The 21,201-nt window shown below is 48.9% G+C and overlaps 1 protein-coding gene and 1 long non-coding RNA gene across 8 annotated transcripts in view; both read right to left on the reverse strand.

Annotated features, from left to right (window-relative positions):
• Positions 1-21,201, reverse strand: part of EVC2 (EvC ciliary complex subunit 2) — a 131,685-nt gene that overhangs the window by 60,229 nt on the left and 50,255 nt on the right. For all 7 annotated transcript variants that reach the window (XM_040488201.1, XM_040488238.1, XM_040488219.1 and 4 more), the window contains one exon: positions 104-428. In XM_040488201.1, coding sequence (XP_040344135.1) covers positions 104-428 — 325 coding nt within the window. The remainder of the gene's footprint in view (positions 1-103; positions 429-21,201) is intronic.
• On the reverse strand, positions 10,794-13,357 carry LOC121038621 (uncharacterized). The gene is made up of 3 exons (XR_005794423.1): positions 13,157-13,357; positions 12,857-12,949; positions 10,794-11,749 (listed from the first exon to the last, which is right to left on the reverse strand). It is a non-coding gene; the product is annotated as an uncharacterized LOC121038621 (long non-coding RNA).

Raw genomic sequence — 21,201 nt, forward strand, 5'->3', positions numbered from 1 at the left:
GATGAGTGAATGGGCGGATGGACGGGCAGACGGATGGATAAATGATGAATCCCTGAGAGAAAGCAGACAGGAGAGTGAAGCCTTCCTTTCAAAGCTGCCTTACCTTCTCACTGACACGTTTCAGCAACTCTTCTGCCTCTTCCATTGCCGCCATCTCCCTCTGGTACTGGTTCTCTGTCTTCTTTCTCGTTTCCAGGTCACATTCAGCTGTCAATGCCACCATCTTCCGATCATACTCCTCCTGTATTTCTTTCTCCAGCAACAGAAACTGCGTCTTGAAAACGGAGCCCATCCTCCTCTCTACTTGGGGGGAGAGGTGGCCAGCGCTGGTCAGATTCTTCAGCAGAAGGGCGATGATATCTCTGCTGATTTGGGTTCGACAAGCCTCCAGGGCTGAGTCGGCCCGATTCAGGGTTGCAATCTCCAACCTGGGGGACACAAAAGCCAAGAGCAGTCCACTCCGTGAAGTCACAGCAGACACCGAAGGTCCCTCAGAGCTCTGAAGTTTTGAACGATTTGTAGGTAACGCCTTTCTATTTCCCTTTTTCCTCCTCCTCTTCCTCCCTCCCTCCTGCTCCAGCCTGTTACTGTCAGCCAGAGACCAAATTAGCAGATTCTTCAGTAGTCAGTTTGCAGGGTGCCAGGCTGGAAACTACAAGGAATACAACTAATATAAGGCCTGGTCTTTGTCAACAAGTAACGCTTCAACAACAACGAGGAGGTCAAGGGAAAAATGGACAATTAATATATCCGGAGGATTTCAACATAAAGCCGATTTTACTTTGTTCTGATTAAAAGTCATCTTGTGGAAATAACAACTAAATGTAATACGGTGCCCGGGATGGGATCCTGGAACAGAAAAAGGACATTAGAAAAACTAGGGAGAAGTTAGGACGGCAGAGGAGCAGGGGGACCCTAAGCTTGCCTCGTCCCTCAAACACAGCTGGGTAAGTATCAAATCATTCTGAGCACGCAAGAAATCAATCTGAGGACTAAGAGAACAAAACTGCAAGTCTACAAGTAGAATCGTGGAAAGTAGGAGCTGCAGAGGGTTGATTTGGGGGAGATAAGAACTGCGGGTTTTGGGGGTGGTGAGGAAGGAACCCTGCTTACGGAGATTACCACAGGGTATTAGCAACAGCAGAGCACAAAACCTGAAGCTTTAGATGTCCGACACCACCGGGGTCGTGCCTGGCTTAGCGGTGATCCTGCCAACAAACTGGGCAATTTGGAAGACATGGATAATAAATTCCTAGACTCACAAGTTACCAAAACCGAAACAGGAAGAAATAGAAAATTTGAACAGACCCATAACCAGCAAAGAAATTGAACCTGTAATCAAAAATCTCCCAACAAACAAGAGTCCTGGGTCAGATAGCTTCCCTGGGGAATTCTATCAGACATTTAAAGAAGAGTTAATACCTATTTATCTCAAATTGTTCCCCCCAAAATTACAAATGGATGGCAAACTTACAAACTCATTGTAAGAAGGCAGCATTACCTTGATTCCAACACCAGATAAAGACCCCACTAAAAAGGAGAAGTACTAGTCAATATCCCTGATAAACATGAATGCAAAAACTCTCAACAAACTATCAGCCAATCGAATCCAACAGTAAATTAAAAGAATTATTCACCATGATCAAGTGGGATTTATTCCTGGGCTGCAAGAGCAAATCAATATTTGCAAATCAATCAACACGATGCACCATTTTATGAATAAAAGAAAGGATAAGAACCATATGGTCCCCTCAACAGATGCAGAAAAAGGATTTGACAAGATACAACATCCATCGTTGATAAAAGAAAACCCTCAACAAAGTAGGTATAGATGGAACATAACCTCAACATCTTAAAGGCCATATACAAAAGACCCACAGCTAGTATCATCCTCAACGGGGTAAAAACTGAGAGCCTTTCCTCTAAAGTCAGGAACAAGACAAGGATGTCCACTCTCACCATTACTATTTAACACAGTACTGGAAGTCTTAGCCTCAGCAATCAGACAACAAAAAGAAATCAACAAGGAAGAAGCCCAACTTCTACTATTTGCAGACGACGTGATACTCTATGTAGAAAACCCAAAAGACTTCACCAAAAAACTGCCAGAACTAATCCATGAATTCAGCAAAGTCACAGGATATAAAATCAACGTACAGATATCTGTTGCATTTCTACACACCAATAATGAAGCAGCAGAAAAAAAATCAAGGAATCGATCCCATTTGCAATTGCACCAAAAACAGTAAGATATCTAGGATTAAACCTAACTAAAAAGGTAAGAGGTCTATACTCTGAAAACTACAGAACACGGAGGAAAGAAATAGAAGAGGACACAAAGAAATGGAAACACATTCCATGCTCATGGACTGGAAGAACAAATATTGTTAAAATGTCTACACTAGTCAAAACAATCTACACATTTAATGCAATCCCTATCAAAACACCACCAGCATTTTTCACAGAGCTAAAACAAACAATCCTAAAATTTGTATAGAACCACAAAAGACCCCGAATGGTCAAAGCAATCCTGAAAAAGAAAAGCAAAGTGGGAGGCATCACGATTTAGGACTTCAAGCTATATTACAAAGCGGTAATCATCAAGACAGTATGGTACTGGCACAAAAACAGACACATACATCAATGGTACGGAACAGAAAACCCAGAAATGGGCCTACAACTATGTGGTCAACTAATCTTTGACGAAGCAGGAAAGAACATCCAATGGAAAAAAGACAGTCACTTCAACAACAACGTGCAGAAGAATGAATCTGGACCACTTTCTTACACCATACACAAAAATAAACTCAAAATGGATGAAAGGCCTCAATGTGAGACAAGAAACCATCAAAATCCTAGAGGAGAACACAGACAGGCAGCAACCTCTTTAACCTCAGCAAGAACAACTTCTTACTAGACACGTCTCTGGAGGTAAGAAAAGCAAATGTAAAAATGAACTACTGGGACCTCATCAAAATAAAAAGCTTCTGCACAGTGAAGGAAACAATCAACAAAACTTAAAGGCAACCTATGGGAATGGGAGAAGATATTTGCAAATGACATATCTCACAAAGGGTTGATATCCAAAACCTATCAAGAACTTATCAAACTCAACACCCAAAAACCAAATAATCCAGTGAAGAAATGGGCAGAAGACACGAATAGACACTTTTCTAAAGAAGACATCCAGATGACCAACAGAAACATGAAAAAGACGCTCAATATCGTTCATCATCAAGGAAATACAAATCAAAACCATGATGAGATACCACCTCACCTGTCAGAATGGCTAAAATTCACAACACAAGAAACAACAGATGTTGGCGAGGACGCAGGCAAGGGGGAACCTTCTTGCACTGTCGGTGGGAATGCAAACTGGTGCGGCCACTGTGGAAAACAGTGTGGAGGTTCCCTCTATGTTAAAAATAGAACTACCCCATGATCCGGCAACTGCACTAGTAGGTATTTACCCAAAGGATATAAAAATAAAAATACAGATTCAAAGGGGTACACGCACCCCAATGTTTATAGAAGCACTATCAACAACAGCCAAACTATGGAGAGAGCCCAAATTTCCACTTACTGATGAGTGGATAAAGATGTGGTATATATATATACAATGAAATATCACTCAGCCATTAAAAAGAGTGAAACCTTGCCATTTGCAATGACGTGGATGGAGCTAGAGTGTATAATGCTAAGCGAAATAACTCAGAGAAAGACAAATATCATATGATTTCACTCCTATGTGGAATTTAAGAAACAAAACAGATAAACCTATGGGAAGGGGGAAAAAAAGAGAAAGAGTGGGAAATAAACCACAAGAGACTCTTAACGACAGAGAACAAACTGAGGGTGGATGGAGAGGAAGTGAGTGGGCTGATGGGTTAAATGGATTATGTGTATTAAGGAGGGCACTTGTTGGGATGGGCACTGGGTATTGTATGGAAGTGATGAATCACTGAATTCTCCCCCCTGAAACCAATATTGCGCTGTTGGCTAACTAACTAGAACTTAAATAAAAATTTGAAAAGAAAAATAAAAGACAATCTAGGAAAATCCGAATGAAGTACGGACTTTGGTGAAGAACGGACCGACATTGGCTCATTGATTGTAATAAGTGTGCCATAACCATGTAACCTGCTGACAACAGGGGAGATTGTGTACAGTGTAGGGGGGGAACTCTCCTTACTGTCTTATCAATTTTTCTGTAAATCTACAACTGCTGTAAAAATAAAGTCTACTCAAGAAAAATCAATGAGATGCATCACAGGGTCCCAGGTTCTAGAACTTGATTGTGGTGGGGGTCGCATGACTCGATCCTTTACAGGAATGTGTCAGATTATACTCTTAATACGGGTGAACTTTACAGTATGTTCATCATACCTCTATATAGCTATAAAAGGATGCATAGAAAAATTAATGCTCATGATGAAGAGTGTGGATAACAAAGACAAACAGAAAAAGACTTCCTTTACTGTAAGACCAATATTTCAACACAACCAATGAAGGCATTTGGCTGTATTTGCTTCTAGTTTGTTTCTCTAAGCCTACACTTCTCCATGTTTGCACACCATTTACATAGATGCAAAAACAATTCTGTCCTTTTTTTTTTTTTCCAATTAGCACTGTAACAGGAAACTTCCAGTGGTGTTTAAAATTCATAAAAGCTTGAGGCGCCTGGGTGGCTCAGTCGGTTAAGTGTCTGACTTCGGCTCAGGTCAGATCTCACAGTTCATGGGTTCGAGGCCCAAGTTGGGCTCTGTGCTGACAGCTCAGAGCCTGCAGCCTGCTTCGGATTCTGTCTCTCCCTCTCTCTCTCTCTCTGCCCCTCCCCAGCTCGCATTCTGTCTCTGTCTTTCAAAAATGAATAAATGTTAAAAAAATTTTTTTTTGTTTTAAAGCCATAAAAGTTTCCTTTACAGTGGTTGCAAAATAGTTCATTTTGTGATGTACCATGATTTTTAACCATTTTTCTAGTGTTGCACATTTGGGTTACTTGAAAAATTCAAAACCTAAAATAGTCCCACAGTAACTATCAATGTAAAGAGTTTTTGGGGCGCCTGGGCGGCTCAGTCAGTTAAGTGTCTGATTCTTGATTTCAGCTCAGGTCATGATCTCACAGTTCCTAAGTTCGAGCCCCACGTCAAGCTCTCCACTGACAGTGCAGCATCTGCCTGGGATTCTCTCTCTCTCTCTCTCTGCCCCTCCCCTGCTTGTTCTCTCCTCCCTCTCTCTCTCTCTCTTTCTCTCAAAGTAAATAAACTAAAAAAAAAAAAAAAACCAAGAACCAAGAACCAAAAAAAACCCACAATGTCAGTTAAATCTACTTTTTTCTGCCCTCCCTTTTCTCTTTTATGCCATTGGTTTGTTGGGGGAGCTAGATTATTCATCCTGCAGAATGTTCCACCTTCTTTCCATGGGGTGTCACTGTTCCTCTCTCCTCTGTATTTCCTGTAAAGTACTAGTTACATCTCATATCTTGATTAGAATCAGACTTAATTTGTTTTCCAAAATACCCTGTAAGTGGCACCATATGCTTCCTATAAGGTCAAAGGATGGCTAAGTTCTAAGAGAGATCAGGAGGTTCAAGTAAGTGCCAACATGATCCCTGCATCATAAAGTCTATCAACCTTCACCTAATCGTTTTAGCATCCAAGTGCAACTGTTAACTTAGATCCACGATTTCATTAGGGGCTGGAAAATGTTCATTTTGTAATTCTATCACTTCCACATTCATAAAGCTGACAGTCTTCAAACAATCCATAGATTGTTCTGTTCCATCAGAACAATGTTGTTCTGACATAAAGTCTGTAGACAGAATGAATGTTTGATTCTTTGCTAATTACAACTGATGTCATAGCAGCTTCCAGTGGTGACAAATGAGATTGGGTCCGTGTTTTTCTTTTTTTGTTTGTTTCCTTATTTTGTTGTTATTTTGTTTTATTTTGTTCTGGTATCTGAAAACAAAAGGATGCTCAAACTTTTGCCAAATCCCTGAGAATCTGAGCTCTGGATAACTTCTACTGGGAAGCTCACAAGAGGAAGAACATGAAATACGTTACCAGGCAGCATGGCTCATGGGGCAAATGACACCTGATTGGTAGATCACACCTGGATGGGGCACCTGCACATGAGCCATGAATGTCTGGCAGGGAAGCCACACTCTGGACTTCCTCGAGGGAAGTGGCTCTGGGAACTGGGGACGTCCCTTGTGGGGGGACCCTGGAAGCTATGCTTGTGAGTTGTTACAGGAGGTTCTGGCTACTGTGGGGTATGAAGCTTTTAAGACAGGAAGGCTCCCACCTGAGCCCTCGTGTGGATTACATCTCCTTGCACTGAGCTGTGTCGCCTGGCGAGAAAACACCTCCCAGACAGCGACGCAGTCCACAATGTGACCCGGGGCAAGGACACCCATGGAAGAATGCCTGATGCCCTCGTGGCAAGCCATGTTCCTGCCCCTCTGGCCATCTGCTTACACGGGGTCCAGTGTAGCTTATGGGAGTCTTTTGAGCCCAAGTGTTCACCTGGACCTAGGAACACCCCCTCCTCCTGTCCTGCATCACTGTGAAATTACAAACTTTTATGTAGTTGGTGGGTTTCAATCAACTGCAGTGGTAATTCTTTTTGGTGCTCAAATTTTTCCGTCTCAGGTCAAACTAGCTCCTGTGTCCTTTAGACGTAACCCAATCAGCCTTTTTTTTTTTTTAAGGTTTATTTTTTTATTTTGAGAGAGAAAGAAAGGGAGAACGAGCAGGGGAGGAGCAGAGAGAGAGGGAGAGAGGGAATCCCAAGCATTTTCTGCACTGTCATCACAGAGCCCGAGGCAGGGCTCGAACACACGAACTGTGAGATCATGGCCCAAGCCGAAATCAAGAGTCAGACACTCAACTGACTGAGCCACCCAGCGCCCCTCATCAGTCTACTTTTAAGTAACAGCTCTGGCATTTCGTCTCTCATTTTCTCCACCACTACTCACTGAGCAGGTGTGTGTGCTGAGTGTCCCAGGCCACAAAGCAAGAAAGAAGCGCGTGCAGGGTTAAACATCCAAAGAACGAGGCCATGTTCCACAGGCTCAGAAAAAAAATTACTTCTCTGCTGAGAGAGACACAGTAGATTTCACATCTTTTTTTTTTTTTTTTTAATTTTTTTTTCAACGTTTATTTATTTTTGCGACAGAGAGAGACAGAGCATGAACGGGGGAGGGGCAGAGAGAGAGGGAGACACAGAATCGGAAACAGGCTCCAGGCTCCGAGCCGTCAGCCCAGAGCCCGACGCGGGGCTCGAACTCACGGACCGCGAGATCGTGACCTGGCTGAAGTCGGACGCTTAACCGACTGCGCCACCCAGGCGCCCCAGATTTCACATCTTTAATGAAGCTGTTTGTGGCGGGCAAGCTCATGGTCCCCTGAAGACATCCACGTCCTAATCCCCAGAACCTCTGGATGTGCTGGGTTACGTGGCAAAGGAGAAACAAGGTTGCGGATGAAATTAAGGTGGCTCATCAGCTGACCTTAACGGTAGAGAGATAAATAACAAGGGTCTCTAAGAGCGGGAGGAGGGGGCAGAAGATGAGTGGGATCGGGAGAGATAGGAAGGGGTGGGGGGGGACGGGGTCATCAGCCCTGAAGACGGAGGACGGGCCAGGAGCCTGGGAGAGGGGAAGTCTCAAGGAGCCGGAGAAGGCAAGGAAACGGATTCTCCCCTAGAGCTGACCCCCTGACTTTTCTTGGGGAGGCCTGTTTTGGACTATGACCTCCAGAACTAGAAGACAATGCATTTGTGCTGGTTGAAGCCACCCAGTTCGAGGTAATTTGTTACTGCTGAATACGAAACTCCTACATCTTGCCCGACCACTCTATCCATCATTCATTCATTGGTTCACTGATTAACTTGCACAAGAGAGTGTTGCGGCTGCCTGTCGGGTAAACTCCCAGTGTTCTACCAGGTACGTGGGGGTTGGAATGAACAAAAGGACATCTCTGTAGGTCACTGCGGTCCAACCACCTACCAGTTAAGGGACCCGGAGAAAGAACTTAGCTCCCCCAGAGGATAAGGGGGGGGGCACCCTCACAGGGTGGTGTTCAGGGTTAAAAGAGGTAAGAAATATAAAATGCACAGTGTAGTGTCTCAAATGTTATTGCTTCTAAGTAATCAAAGTTCCTCGGCTAACCTTGTCCCAGGGGACAGGCTGCGGAATAGAATATCGCGCACGGCTCGCCCTTCCCAACTGCCCGGGAAGACAATCTCATGAGCACTTCCTGTCCAAACAGTTTTAATGTTAATCACCATGGATAAACTGTCAGAAGAGGCAACAGTCAAAACTGTCAGAGCGTCCCCAAAGCCACAAAGGAAAGAAAAATGTGCCTTTAAACCAATTAAAATGCCATGCAGTTAATGAGGCCAACTCTCATCTGTTAAATTTCCCAAATGGCCACAGGAGAGGAAAATAAGAATTAAGAATTCATCGTCTACATACGGGACTGGATCCATTGCTGTGGAGGCAATTCCCACCATCCCCTACGGCATTTTAAATTGTTTCTAATGAAATGCACATAAATTTCCACCTCCCCCCCCCACCCCAAGTCTCTAATGGTTCCATGGGACAGAGACACTGTGAGTCACACATGCTGGGCTGAAATTCTTACTACAAGTTGGCGGAGTTGGTGGGATTCCAACACTGCGTTCCCAGGGAATATTCATTTTTCTCAGGTCACAAAGATGTCATGTTTTCACTGCACTGTAAGGTGAGTGTATTTGCTCAGGCCAGTTCTGTTACACCGTACGAACGATATACATACTCTTGTAAATGAGAGGCTCACACCGGAGTGCAGAATGATGTCCAGCCCATAAGAGGCACTTAATAAATGTAAGCCATTATCGTTTCTTAACAGGCTTGCTTATGATAACATCTTTCTCAAAGAAACTGCCCAGCTTAAATTATCCCAGAACTGATGAGGACTCTGATGATTAGCTGATGATAAAGAAAAGAGAATGACATTACTGTCTTTTCCCCTATTGATTTCATGTAAAAAATTAATTGAGTTCTCATCAAACGGCGAGGAAGGTGTCAGAACAAAATTAGGGTCGGATTTGATACACAAGGCAGAAAACATTCCCTTGAATGTGAAAGAGACCTCACTGGCCTGGAGGGTAATTAATCCAGAAGGAAAAAGAAATCAGCCATGGCCGTTTTTCAATATAAATCCGGGACCTTCCAGTTGGCATAACAGACCCACAAAAAGCAAAGAGTGCTAGGGAAACTGGAATTTTCTTCCTAGGAGTCCATTTCCACGGAAAGTGATCCTGCAGGGGGATCCCATGTCAGGACCATAAACCACATCAGCGTACTGGTGATGTCGAGGGCCTAGACAATGCAAGTTGAGCAGGGAACAAACCTCCTGAGTATCTTCATTGTCAAAACGGTAATGGGAGCCTAACTCAGAGTAAACGTAGTCATCGTACGTGAGCCAAGACATCAGTTAAAAGTTACGATAAACCATACGCTTTTGGTTTGGTAGGAACTCAGATTGTACGGGGCGCCTGGGTGGCGCAGTCGGTTAAGCGTCCGACTTCAGCCAGGTCACGATCTCGAGGTCCGGGAGTTCGAGCCCCGCGTCAGGCTCTGGGCTGATGGCTCGGAGCCTGGAGCCTGTTTCCGATTCTGTGTCTCCTTCTCTCTCTGCCCCTCCCCCGTTCATGCTCTGTCTCTCTCTGTCCCAAAAATAAATAAACGTTGAAAAAAAAAATTAAAAAAAAAAAAAACTCAGATTGTAGGCTACCAGGAATGGGTGGTCTGCATCCTCCCTCTGTGACAGTCTTTCCTCTTGCTGATCCCTCCGTGTAGAAGTCGGGTCGGGCCCGCCCTCCGCCGGCCTCCAGCTTCTCCTTGCCCACCCCTGGCCCACGCACTGGCCACAGCCCCACACACCAGTCAGCTCTGCAGCAGACCAAAAGGAGTGAGCGTTCCTCTGCCCACTTCAAATCCCTCCGGAACATTCCTCCCAGCTCCCTTTCAGGCACACGCCAATCACCTTGTCGCAAAAGGCAGCGCACACCGCATCATGTCTGAAAGTACGATGAACTTGGAAGTCACAGCCACTCAGCTTCCAATCTTAGCATCGTCCCTTCAGAGCTGGGTGATTCAGGTGTGCGTCTTGGTGTCTCTGAGCCTAGTTTCCCAGCTGGTTAATGAGAATATTATCACTGTGTCAAATGAAGGCCATTAAGAGGATGAATAGCAGTGTCTCTTACGCACAGGCTTTGTTTTAATAGCTTTACAAACATCATCCCATTTAATCCTCACAACAGTCTTATAAAGTAGGTGATTAACCTTTTTTTTTAACACGTGAGGAAACTGAGGCACAGGAAAATTAAAATGCCTGACTGAAAGTGGCATAGCTCTTAGGTGGCAGACACGTGGCCCCAGCTCTACCCTCTGTCCTGCTGCTTCAGTCACACCAACACACTCAAAGCGCTTAGCTGGTGCCTGAGAAAAAACGGAGGCTAAGAAATGTTATTTCACATTGCTGTTGCTGTGTCTGTGTCTGTCCAGTCTTCCTTGATATCATTTTTATGACAAAGAAAAGAAGATAAGAGGGAAACATGACAAACATAGATGGATGAATGGATGGATGGGTGGATGGATGGATGGATGGATGGATGGATGGATGGATAGATGGATGGGTGGGTGGATGGATGGATGGATGGATGGATGGATAGATGGATGGGTGGGTGGATGCATGGGTGGATGGATCGAAGAGTGGGTGGACAGATGGATGGGGGGATGGATGGAGGGTGAATGGGTGGGTGGGTGGATGGATGGGAGGGTAGGTGGATGGAAGGACACATGTACGGATGAGTGGATGGACGGATGGGTGGGTGGGATATACATACATATGAAGGGATGGGTTGGTGGCTGGGTTTGTGGGTTAGCAGGTGGGTGGGTGGATGGATAGATCATGGATGAGCGGACAGATGGGTTACAGCTAGCCACCTAGGAAGATAGATAGCTCTTGAAACTCCTCTTTGGAAAGACAGACTGTGTTCTACCTGAAGAGCATCTGAAAGCAACTTTAGGATGAAACATTTAAAAGATGGATAAGATAAACCTCGGATGTCTGCTAAATCATCTTTCCAACCAACGCTCAGATTTCCTCAACACCTTCCCTGCCAAGGAGTCCCCCAGCCTCTGTGCTGCACACACACGGTGATGGGGAGCTAAGTGCTCCTCCAGGCAGGCTGCCCATTATCGGAGAGCTCAAACAGAAAGGTCTCCCTCTTAATCCCCTGACATCCGCTTCCCTACACTTCCCATCACTGTCCCCGGTTCCTGTCTTCTTCATGACCGCCTCACAGAAATCTGGTCATCGTGATCACATGCACACAAAATATCAACACTCCAGGCCTAACGGCCTTGGGCAGATGACACAGGCTGTTGCGGGCTGTGGCGAGGATTAGGACTTTGCCAAGAAAGAGCAAGCCAGCACGGGGCCTCCAGCAAGTGGTCAGGGCCATGGAAAGCATGCCCCTCCCCCACCCCGGCTGGTACGTGGAGAACGGACCGGGGCTCAGGGATGGATGTCAGGTCAGCGCAGGCCAGTGAAGACAGGGTGATGGTCAGGCTGCAGGCAGTGGCTGTGAGATGACAAGAGGGAGGGACAGGCCCTCCAGAGGATGGTATCAGGATGACATCACAACGTGCACGGATTCGCTGGTTCTGCTCACATAGAACTACGAATGTAGACTTCTGGATCAAAACAAGAGGGAGGGGTGCCTGGGTGGCTCAGTCGGTTGAGGGTCCGGCTCTTGACTTTGGCTCAGGTCATGATCTCACAGTCTGTGAGTTCGAGCCCCACATCGGGCTCGGGGCTGGGCACGGAGCCTGCTTGGGAGTCTCTCTCCCCCTGTCCCTCTGTCCCTTCCCAGCTCTGTCTCTCTCTCAAAATAAATAAATGAATAAACTTAAAAAAAAATGAAAACAGGCTGGACTTCGAAGGTGTACAAGCCACCCACACAACGACGAGAAGCTGTACTTGTTTCCAGGGCGGCTGTAACCAGCGAGGGTGCGACACCCAAAATCAAGATGTGGCAAGGGCTGGTTCCCTCTGAATCTAAGAGGCTGTGCCCCTTTCCTGGCTGCCGGTGTGGATGCCGTGCTCAGCAACCCTCGTGTGGAGGCATCACTTCCATCTCTGCCTCCATCTTTGTGGGGCGGTGCGGGGGGTGGGTGTCTCCCTGTGTGTGTGTGTGTCTAAACTTCCCAATTCTTTTTTTTTTTTTTATTTTTTTTCAACGTTTTTTATTTATTTTTGAGACAGAGACAGAGCATGAACGGGGGAGGGGCAGAGAGAGAGGGAGACACAGAATCGGAAGCAGGCTCCAGGCTCCGAGCCATCAGCCCAGAGCCCGACGCGGGGCTCGAACTCACGGACCGCGAGATCGTGACCTGGCTGAAGTCGGACGCTTAACCGACTGGGCCACCCAGGCGCCCCTAAACTTCCCAATTCTTAAAGGACACAACTGTAGGACACAATTCAACTCACAACAAACTCTGAGGGATGAAGGTTCCTATTGACCATGGGATATCCAAGTAGAAATGGAATAACCACCTGCGAGGCGTGCTCGAGAGAGTATTTCTGCTCGGGCCAAGAATCCAGGCCACGGATTCTCTTTAGCATCAAGATGCTACAGGCCTCCCCATTCTTCTCCCAGGGAGGAGGGGACGCCACCCTCACGGCTCCGTCCAGGGCTTCCTGTTCCAATGCCACCTTGTCCGGAAGGCTGTTCCCGAGGCATCTACTTCACGCAGTCCTTGCCATTCCCCGTTTGACCCACTGACCCGTCACCTCCATACATTTCATCTTCATTTGTTTTCTGTCCCCGCCGACCACGGACAGCTTGTGAGGACAAGGACTTTACTTCGGTCCCTGCTGAACCTGCACAGTGCCTGCAAGACACGTTGCTCATTACACGTCTCCCAGATGCATAAACCGGAAAGCCTAATTCCACGGGGCCACATCTATCTGTCTATCTGGGAACCTGACCCCTGCCCTCGTCCTCTGGCTCTTCCTTCTGCCTGAGGCCACGCCTTCTGGGTGAAGGCAGAGCTGGAGCCCTCCCCTCCCACCCTGTGCAGTGTCCTGTCCCCAGCCACCTGCACCCCGTGCCACCTTGCCGGGACCGTCTGTGAGTCTGTCTTCTCTGTGAACTGCGAGTGTCCGGAGATCGTGGAGCACTCCTAGCCCATCTTTAGCATCTGCAGTGCCGGGAAAGTGGCTCTGGGTGAGAACGTGCTCGGGGAACACCCGTTGGAGAGGAGATGAGCGAGCGAGAGAAGAAACGGGAGCCGTAAAGGGCTGACCTGCCGGCTGGTCTTCTGGGCTGTACACGGTGATCACCACTCAGGCCAGAGTCTTTGGGGACAGCACGTCTCCTAGAGCGCTGACTTCCCCCAGCACCGAAATACCCAGGACGTTTAGGAACGTCAGGCTGCAGTGACTGGGAAGGAATATCGTCCCAAAGAGAGCTGTGTACATGAGTGTCAAATGACCGTCTTGGATATTTTCACGTGTTCGTGACAAAACGGACAAAAGTAGCAGAAACAACAAAGCAAAGACTTTCAAAGTAAAACTTCTGAACTAAATCCCTGGGTAAGCATCCTGACACCAAATCGGTGAATGCTTGAAAAGAAAGGAGCTTAGAAATCCCACTGAAATTGAAGCGGCAAGGGGGCGGTCTGAGGGTTCACCTTCTCCGAGGCCGACAGACCCCAGTCCGAGTCAAAGCCCGAAGCCCACGCCCAGCAGTCCAGCCTTCACAACCGGGCCGGCCTCCCTCTCCATCCGACCATCCACAGCACCCCACCCTGCAGGATAATCCGGTGACCTGGTGTTTCCTGAAGCCCGTGTCCCTGCCTGAGCCACTGCTGTCCCCAGTCAGCCTCACTGGTCACTGAGCACACGCCAAACCCCCAGCCCACAGACCTCTCCCGGCAAGAGGGGACTCTGGGCGAGGTTCTCAGAGCCCCAGGCACCATCTCCTTCGTGGCGCCCAGGTTGGTCAGTGTAATCATGTATTTTTCCATGTGATTCTCTGATGAATGCCTGTCTCCCCCACCAGCCTATGATCTCCAAGGAGCCGGGACCCCGCTGGTTGGGCTCACAGTAGCTTTTGCAGCCTTCTAGCCCACTGTGGACTCAACAGCTACATGACACGCTCAGGCACAGCAATGAATTAGAAGCTGAGAGGCGCTGAGTAACTGTCGTCCACTTCTGCGACATCTATGGAGCTGAGTCACAGAAAAGAAAAACATGGACGTCAATGGGCAGAACAGAGCCAAGCACTAAACGGTCTGGAAACAGGTGAACCGCTCGCCACGAGCACATCCAGAGCCCTTGTTCTCAGCCCTGGGCATACGCGACCTGGTTAAACCCTCACCTCCTGCTGGGTGGGCACTGTCACCACCCCCGGGTTCACGTGAGGACACTGAGGCACAGGGAGGTTACAGGCAGTGCTCAAGGTCATCGAACGATTAAACGGCAGACCGGGAGTCGGGGACAAGCGCTGTGACTCAAGCCGTCCAGCCTAAGCCCAGGCCACCTCCTCTGCTCACCAGACAAGGAAACACAGACACGTCTTCAACGTGCAAAAGACGTCCCACCTCGTGCGTTACAAGAAAAGCGCAGGTGAAAGCTATAGGAAGGAGCCTCGGTTTCCCATCAGACTGACCAAGGCTACAACGATCCGTAGCCATGGTGACGAGCATGTGCGACACAGGGACTTGGCTGGAGCCGGCCCGGCCTCTCTGGTGGGCAGTCTGACAGCAACCATGAAAAGTTCACAATAATGCAGCAATTCCACCGTGAAGAACTCATACTGCAGTTAAGGTTGCACGCGTGCGCACAGCCCTCGACACAGGAGGTTACCGGCCACGCGTTTGCTGGGGGCTGTGGAACACGGTGTTCACGAACGCGGCTGGCTCCGCACTCAGACCGCCGGGACTCACATCCTCCTACTTGCCTTGTGACCCTGGGCAAGTGACGCACACTCTCTGTGCTCTGGCCCCCTCATCTGTCAACAGTCCTCAGCTCGGAGGCTGCTTTGCAGGGAGACAGGTTCAAGCACATAACACAGAGCTGTCTTTCATTTACATTAAATTCTCAGTGAAGTCAGTAATCGTTCCTGTTACTAGGAAGTTATGCAACCCCTGGGGGTGCCCGGGGTGGCTCCATCGGTTAAGCGTCCAACTCTCGGTTTCGGCTCAGGTCGTGATCTCACAGTTGGTGGGATCGAGCCCCACGCGGGGCTCTGTGCTGCCGGTGCGGAGCCTACTGGGGATCCTCTCTCTTCCTCTCTCTCTCTGCTCTTCCCTCATGCACACTCGCTCTCTCTCTCTCTCTCTCAAAATAAACATTTTTTTAAAAGAAGAATATTATACAACCACTTAAAGAACAGGCTGTTATACATAGTTATGGATGTTGAACAATCCCCAAGATTGTTGCAAAATGGGGCAATATAAAGGAGCAAAACAGTGCGCGAGATAGGCTATTACTTTGCATTTAAAAAAAAAGAGTCCATGTGTAAAAATGCAGATAGCCATGGACGATCCCCGCAGGCTGCATGCCACGGGGAACGGACTGCCTTTGGGCACAGGGATGAGAAGACAATTCGTTTTGCACACTATGGCCTTTTATGCCCCTCTAATTCTTGGCCCTGTTCGTTATTCACTATTCAACAAATTGGCTGAGCAGAGGCAGGAAAAAGAAACATGGGCATTAATCGGAGTCAGGGACTATGGGGTGTTCTCTTCCCTGGGACACAGGGAGTTTCTCCCGTGCTTGTGACAACCTCTCTCCTGGATGCTCTCTGTGGCTGGTGCCGCCCGGCCGTGTATGGTAAAGTCAAGCTGGTGGCCCAGGGCAGGGCCCCAAAAAGTCCGCTGCAGGCACCGCCATCCCCAGGGAAGAGGGCCCTCCTCCTGCCTGGCACACACACTTGCCGTCTGTGACCAGTATCCATTGGTTGGGACTGGCCAACCTGAGCGGCCAATGCTGGGGAGGGGCCATGCAGGTCTCCCTCTCCTTGGGGCCCCTTCATGTGGAGGAGCTCTGTGAGGGAACCGACAGGGGACAGGGGTTGGCACTTGGCAAGAGCAGCCACAGTACCTGCTGACCGGGAGGAGGACGTCCCTGAAGGCGGCTTTCTTGGGGGGGGGGGAGGGGCTGCAGTATCTCACCGTGGGGCTCATCACAGCTGCACAAAAGCCGCATCCTCCGATCGAGCTTTCCAAAGTAATGAAAGTGACAGGTGATTTCGATTTTTGGCTGGAGAACATGCCAGATACAGGTCTTGTTTCCCAACTGGTGCAGACCTCAAGGTTGAGGGGAGATGAGAGCTCTGTAGTGACCCCCCCCCTCAGCCACTCCAACAGTCGAGGTGATTCCTTTCATCTCAAGAACCCCCTAAGAGGCTGCGTGGGCCTCCTGGCCCGGGGAAGCGGTGGTGTGGATTCGGCGGGATGCCAAGTCAGGAAGAAGATCACATCCCGCCCTGCAGAGGTTCGCTGGACCACGTGGAAACCACCCGCACACGGCAGAGGCGCGGCCTGAGGGTGACTCATTGTGCGGTGCGTGTCCGTGTGGGAGTTATTTCCCCCTGCTGATGGCGGGCATCCCGGGGGCCCTCGCTTTTCTCGGCGTCCTCTCCGGCACCTTGCCAAGCACAGCGCCAGGCGCGCGGCGGTGGGGGGCGGGGGGGCTCACAAAACACCTGCTTCTAAAAGCAGGAAAGTGTCTCCTCCAAGAAACCCTCACCTTGCTTGGAAGACGACAGTGAGGGTTGCCATGGGAACGAGATGGGCCTTACCGCTGCTAATGCTCTCCCGGTCTGTCCCCCGCACAAATCCCGCTCTGGCTTGTCAGCCACTGGCGGGGACCCAGCAAGCTCCTCGTGGGAACCTGGCAGCAAGGCACAGGTGTGAGGGCGGGGCTTCCGCCTCAGCTGGCCTGTGTGCTTGTGTCGGTCAAGTGAGGCTCTAGGTGAACCCCGACGTCCATCCTTCCAGAAATCCAGGACCGGCCCAGGCATGAGTATCTGCATGGTGGGTTGGGGGGAGCGGGGAAGAGGCAATCAGGGAGTACGCTAAGGCCTCTCCTGGACACCTTCCCACGCGTCCAGTCTCCTGAATCCTCTCTGCGCCTTGTGAGGACATCAGGAGGCACTGTCACACGCCCATGCCCTGTACACGCGGGATCACTCTGCCAAGAACGCCCCCCTTCCCTGCCTGACACTGTCCTAAAGACCTAAGGGTCCTAAAGACCCTCCAACACCCAGTGCGATTTCACCCAGACTCATTCACAAGACGCTGCTGATACTTAGCTGGCGCTGCCAGACCTGTTCCAAACAAGGGCTTGGGGTCTCACGTGGGAGTCAGACACACAAACTGAGCCTTACAGAAGCACGCGGCGAGGGCGCCAATGGAGGCCCGAAGGCAGGGAGCTTGCCGGAGTCTGGCTTGTGTCCCCACCGTGTCACCGAGTGCTCGGCACACAGCAGATGCTTTCAGATCCATACGGGAAGGGGGCTGGAGGGCTGGTGGGTGGGAGAGATGGAGGGAGGGAGGGAGTTGAACTCGAAAAGGAAAGCGAAGGGAGTTATCACTGGCCTCTTACTGTGGCCAGCCCCCACGAGAACTCCAGTGAGACAGCAGATAATAGCTCATGAAGTGAAATCATTCAATGCCAAAAGGACTTCCGGGCCCCTGCGACGTGCAGGGAGCCACTTACACCCCAGCCACACGGAGGGAAGCTAACATCAGAAATCAGCAATGAGCTTCCTTTGAGTAACTGGAAAGAGACACAGCCCTGGACTTTCTTCTCTTGTTTTCCTTTGCCTCTCTGGAAAAATCTATGCACCATCTTCTTCAAAAGCTGTGTTTTGTCAATAGAACAGCGGCTCAGAAAGCACAAACCCGTTATCACTTGTGCGACCTTTAGGCAAAACCAATAAACCTTTTTTGAACACCAGCTTCCTTTCAGGAGCCGCGGTGAGAATGACCTAAGAACATGGGCCAGAGATGCTTGGCAGAGGTCAGGGCCAGAGCAGGGCTGGCGCTAAGACACTGTGGGCTCTCCACGCTTCTAGAAGCTTCCGGGAGCAGCCGGTGGTTGCCTGGTTCCTCTTTCCTCTCGTCTCTCCAGGTCCGCGGCTGAGCTGTATCTATTACGACAACTGTCTAGGAACCTGATAGAAACCAAAGGAGAGACCTGTCCCTCAGATCCTCTCTGCAAGAGGCAGCTTATGAATTAATGATGTAAAAGATACACCACGCCAACCAAGGGAATGCTCTTTGTCAAAAATAAACCAGCAAGAGACAGCAAGGTTAGGGCTCTGATGGGTCTTAGAAGAGGTGGCAATCAAGTCACCTCATGGCATATTTAGAAGCCCAGCTAAACTTCACATAAGAATTACAAATGCGATAAATTATTTGCTGGAGAAAAAAAGCTATTTTTAGTGGGGAGACAATCACAGATTTCCATGCATACTAAGCCCCTGACATTCTGAGTGACATTTTCTTTCTGGGAGCTCCTAAGCCTGACTAGAAGTCAAGATGGAAAGATTAAAAGTAACTGACAATGCGGTGATTAAAAAAAAAAAAAAATCGCCAAGACTTTAAAATGAGCATTCAACCATGGAGCCTGAAACAGAACTGGCGTTCAATAAATACTGAATGTTGGGATGGGGAGTGGGGTGGGGGAGGGGAGCGAGAGACAAAGGCAGTTCTCAGGCTAAGCACTCTCAGGTCAGGCTTGAACATCAGTGTCAAACACTCTTCAGGCCAAACAAGACCAGCTTCCAAGGGGGTGCCTGGGTGGCTCAGTGGGTTAAGCATCCGACTTCGGCTCAGGTCATGATCTCGCGTTCCGTGAGCCCCACGTCAGGCTCTGTGCTGACAACTCAGAGCCTGGAGCCTGTTTCAGATTCTGTGTCTCCCTCTCACTCTGACCCTCTCCCATTCATGCTGTCTCTCCCTGTCTCAAAAATAAAATAAACGTTAAAAAAAAAAAAAAAAGACCAGCTTCCAAGGAGAAATAAATCTAAAATTCTGGAGCTCCTAGGTGACTTACAGGAATACAGTCTCGGTAACCTCAATCCTCACGGCATTTCACACACCAGGACCAGCACGTTGCAGTGGCTGTTGTTGATTTCACAGAACGCGGGGATCGAGGAAGACGGTGCTCCCTACACGCCATCGCTTCTTTTCTTCTTTTTAATTTTAATGTTTATTTATTTTTGAGAGACAGAGAGAGACAGAGCACAAGGGGAGGGGCAGAGAGAGAGGCAGACACAGAATCTGAAGCAGGCTCCAGGCTCCGAGCTGTCAGCACAGAGCCTGACGCGGGGCTCGAACTCACGAATCGTGAGACCGTGACCTGAGCCGAAGTCAGATGTTAACCGACCGAGCCACCCACGTGCCCCAAGCGCTTCTGGAACCAACAACAAAGGATGATTAATGCCTTCCCATCTAGTCCTGATACTATTTACATTACACGCTGTTACTATTGTAGGTTACTATCACATACACTATTATGTATGTATTAATATACACATATATGCTAATCACAGCCCTACTTCCTCCGGCCGGAGGTGGTGGACTACCACCTACTTGCAAATTAAATATCCAGGTGCTGATCACACAAACTAAATCCTTTCACTCTACTTTGCGTTTTCATGTTTTGGAAGAAAACGGACAAAAAAGCCAGGAAATACTTCGGTGATGCACCTGCTCCTACCATGTAATGTAATGGGACATTCACAAATCTTTGCCAGTAAGCCACCCACCTTTCTCCCCGCTGCCCATCCAATCCTCCCTCCTCCCTCTTGAGTAGTGTGACAAACTTTAATGTGCTTCCCTTGGCGTTCTGATTAGGGACTTAAGCTAAAATGAAAGCTCACGCCTGAATGCCCGCCCAAAAGCTCAGTGAGCCGAGCGGCACGACCCTGGACCCAGAAATGGGTGAACAAGGCCCAGCTCCGTGCAAGGACAGTCCTGCACTTCCGTGGCTCAAGTCCCGACAGTGCACGAGGGCGCTCGGCTGGGAAGGGGCTCCCCTCAGGCAGGACGGAAGTCCCCCTGGGCTCGGAACCTCCCTCAGCTCACAAAATGCCACGAGTCAGACATAGGAGAGCTCTCTTCTCAGACCAGTGACCAGTTGCTCCTAGGGAAGCACAGACCATGCTATTTCCGGAGGTATCTTGGGTCCGTCTCCTGCCACGGGACTCCGTTTCCAGGCTCCAGGGAGACAGCACCGGAGCTGCTCAGTTGCTGTTTGCACGGCTCTTGAGAAAGACTCAGAGAAGGACTGCCCATCTTGAACGCTTCTCTCTTCCATCTGCTCACGTCCCTGCAGGTGAGACCCTGGCTCGCAGGGAACGCCGCGGTGAGGATTCTGCCGTTAAGTCTCTTTCATATCATTAAGCTGTACAGTCTCCCACGGTGTTCCTGGTTTCCCCCAGTTAAGAGATGAGGAAACTCGGGCTCAGAGAGTATTTGCGGAACACAACGTGGCCGAGGTTAAACAGAGAAGACTCACTTACTAGATTTGTGGCTGTGGATAAACCTCTTTGCCTAGATGAGCATCGGACTCTTCAGCTAGCAAACGCCAAAAATAAGATGCCCTACCAAAAAGCATTAGCATGGGAACCAAACCAACATGTGGAAAAGAGACCTTGCATTTTTAAATGCTTCCCGAATATGGGGTATTATGTACAAACAGAAGATATTATAGCTTATCGGCATGGTGATGACTCCAATCGATAGAAATCACTCCCCAGTGGGAAACGAGCAGGTGGAGCTATGCATCCCGAATGTACGATCAGAAGTGTGTCATAAATGGAATCCAGCCTGGGGAGGTTCCCATGGGGTTCTGTTGCTAATAACCATCAGTCCAACACGGCATCCCAGGGAGGCATCCTGAATTGTCCCCTCCCCTTCAGGGTCCAACTACGCCCCCTGCGCATGCCTTCACAGCCACAGGGCAATCAGTTGCCAAGTTCTGTAGGCTAATCCCAAGCTCCGCCCCAAGTCACACATCGACATCTCCAACAATCTCCCTGGACTTCTAAGCCACTGTCCATTTGTATCCAGAGTGGCCTTTGAACATACAGATCTGCCCATATTAAAATTAAAAGGCCGTTCCC

This window comes from Herpailurus yagouaroundi, unplaced genomic scaffold, assembly GCF_014898765.1.
Source record: "Herpailurus yagouaroundi ecotype Mexico unplaced genomic scaffold, PumYag 28, whole genome shotgun sequence".
Taxonomy (NCBI): domain Eukaryota; kingdom Metazoa; phylum Chordata; class Mammalia; order Carnivora; family Felidae; genus Herpailurus; species Herpailurus yagouaroundi.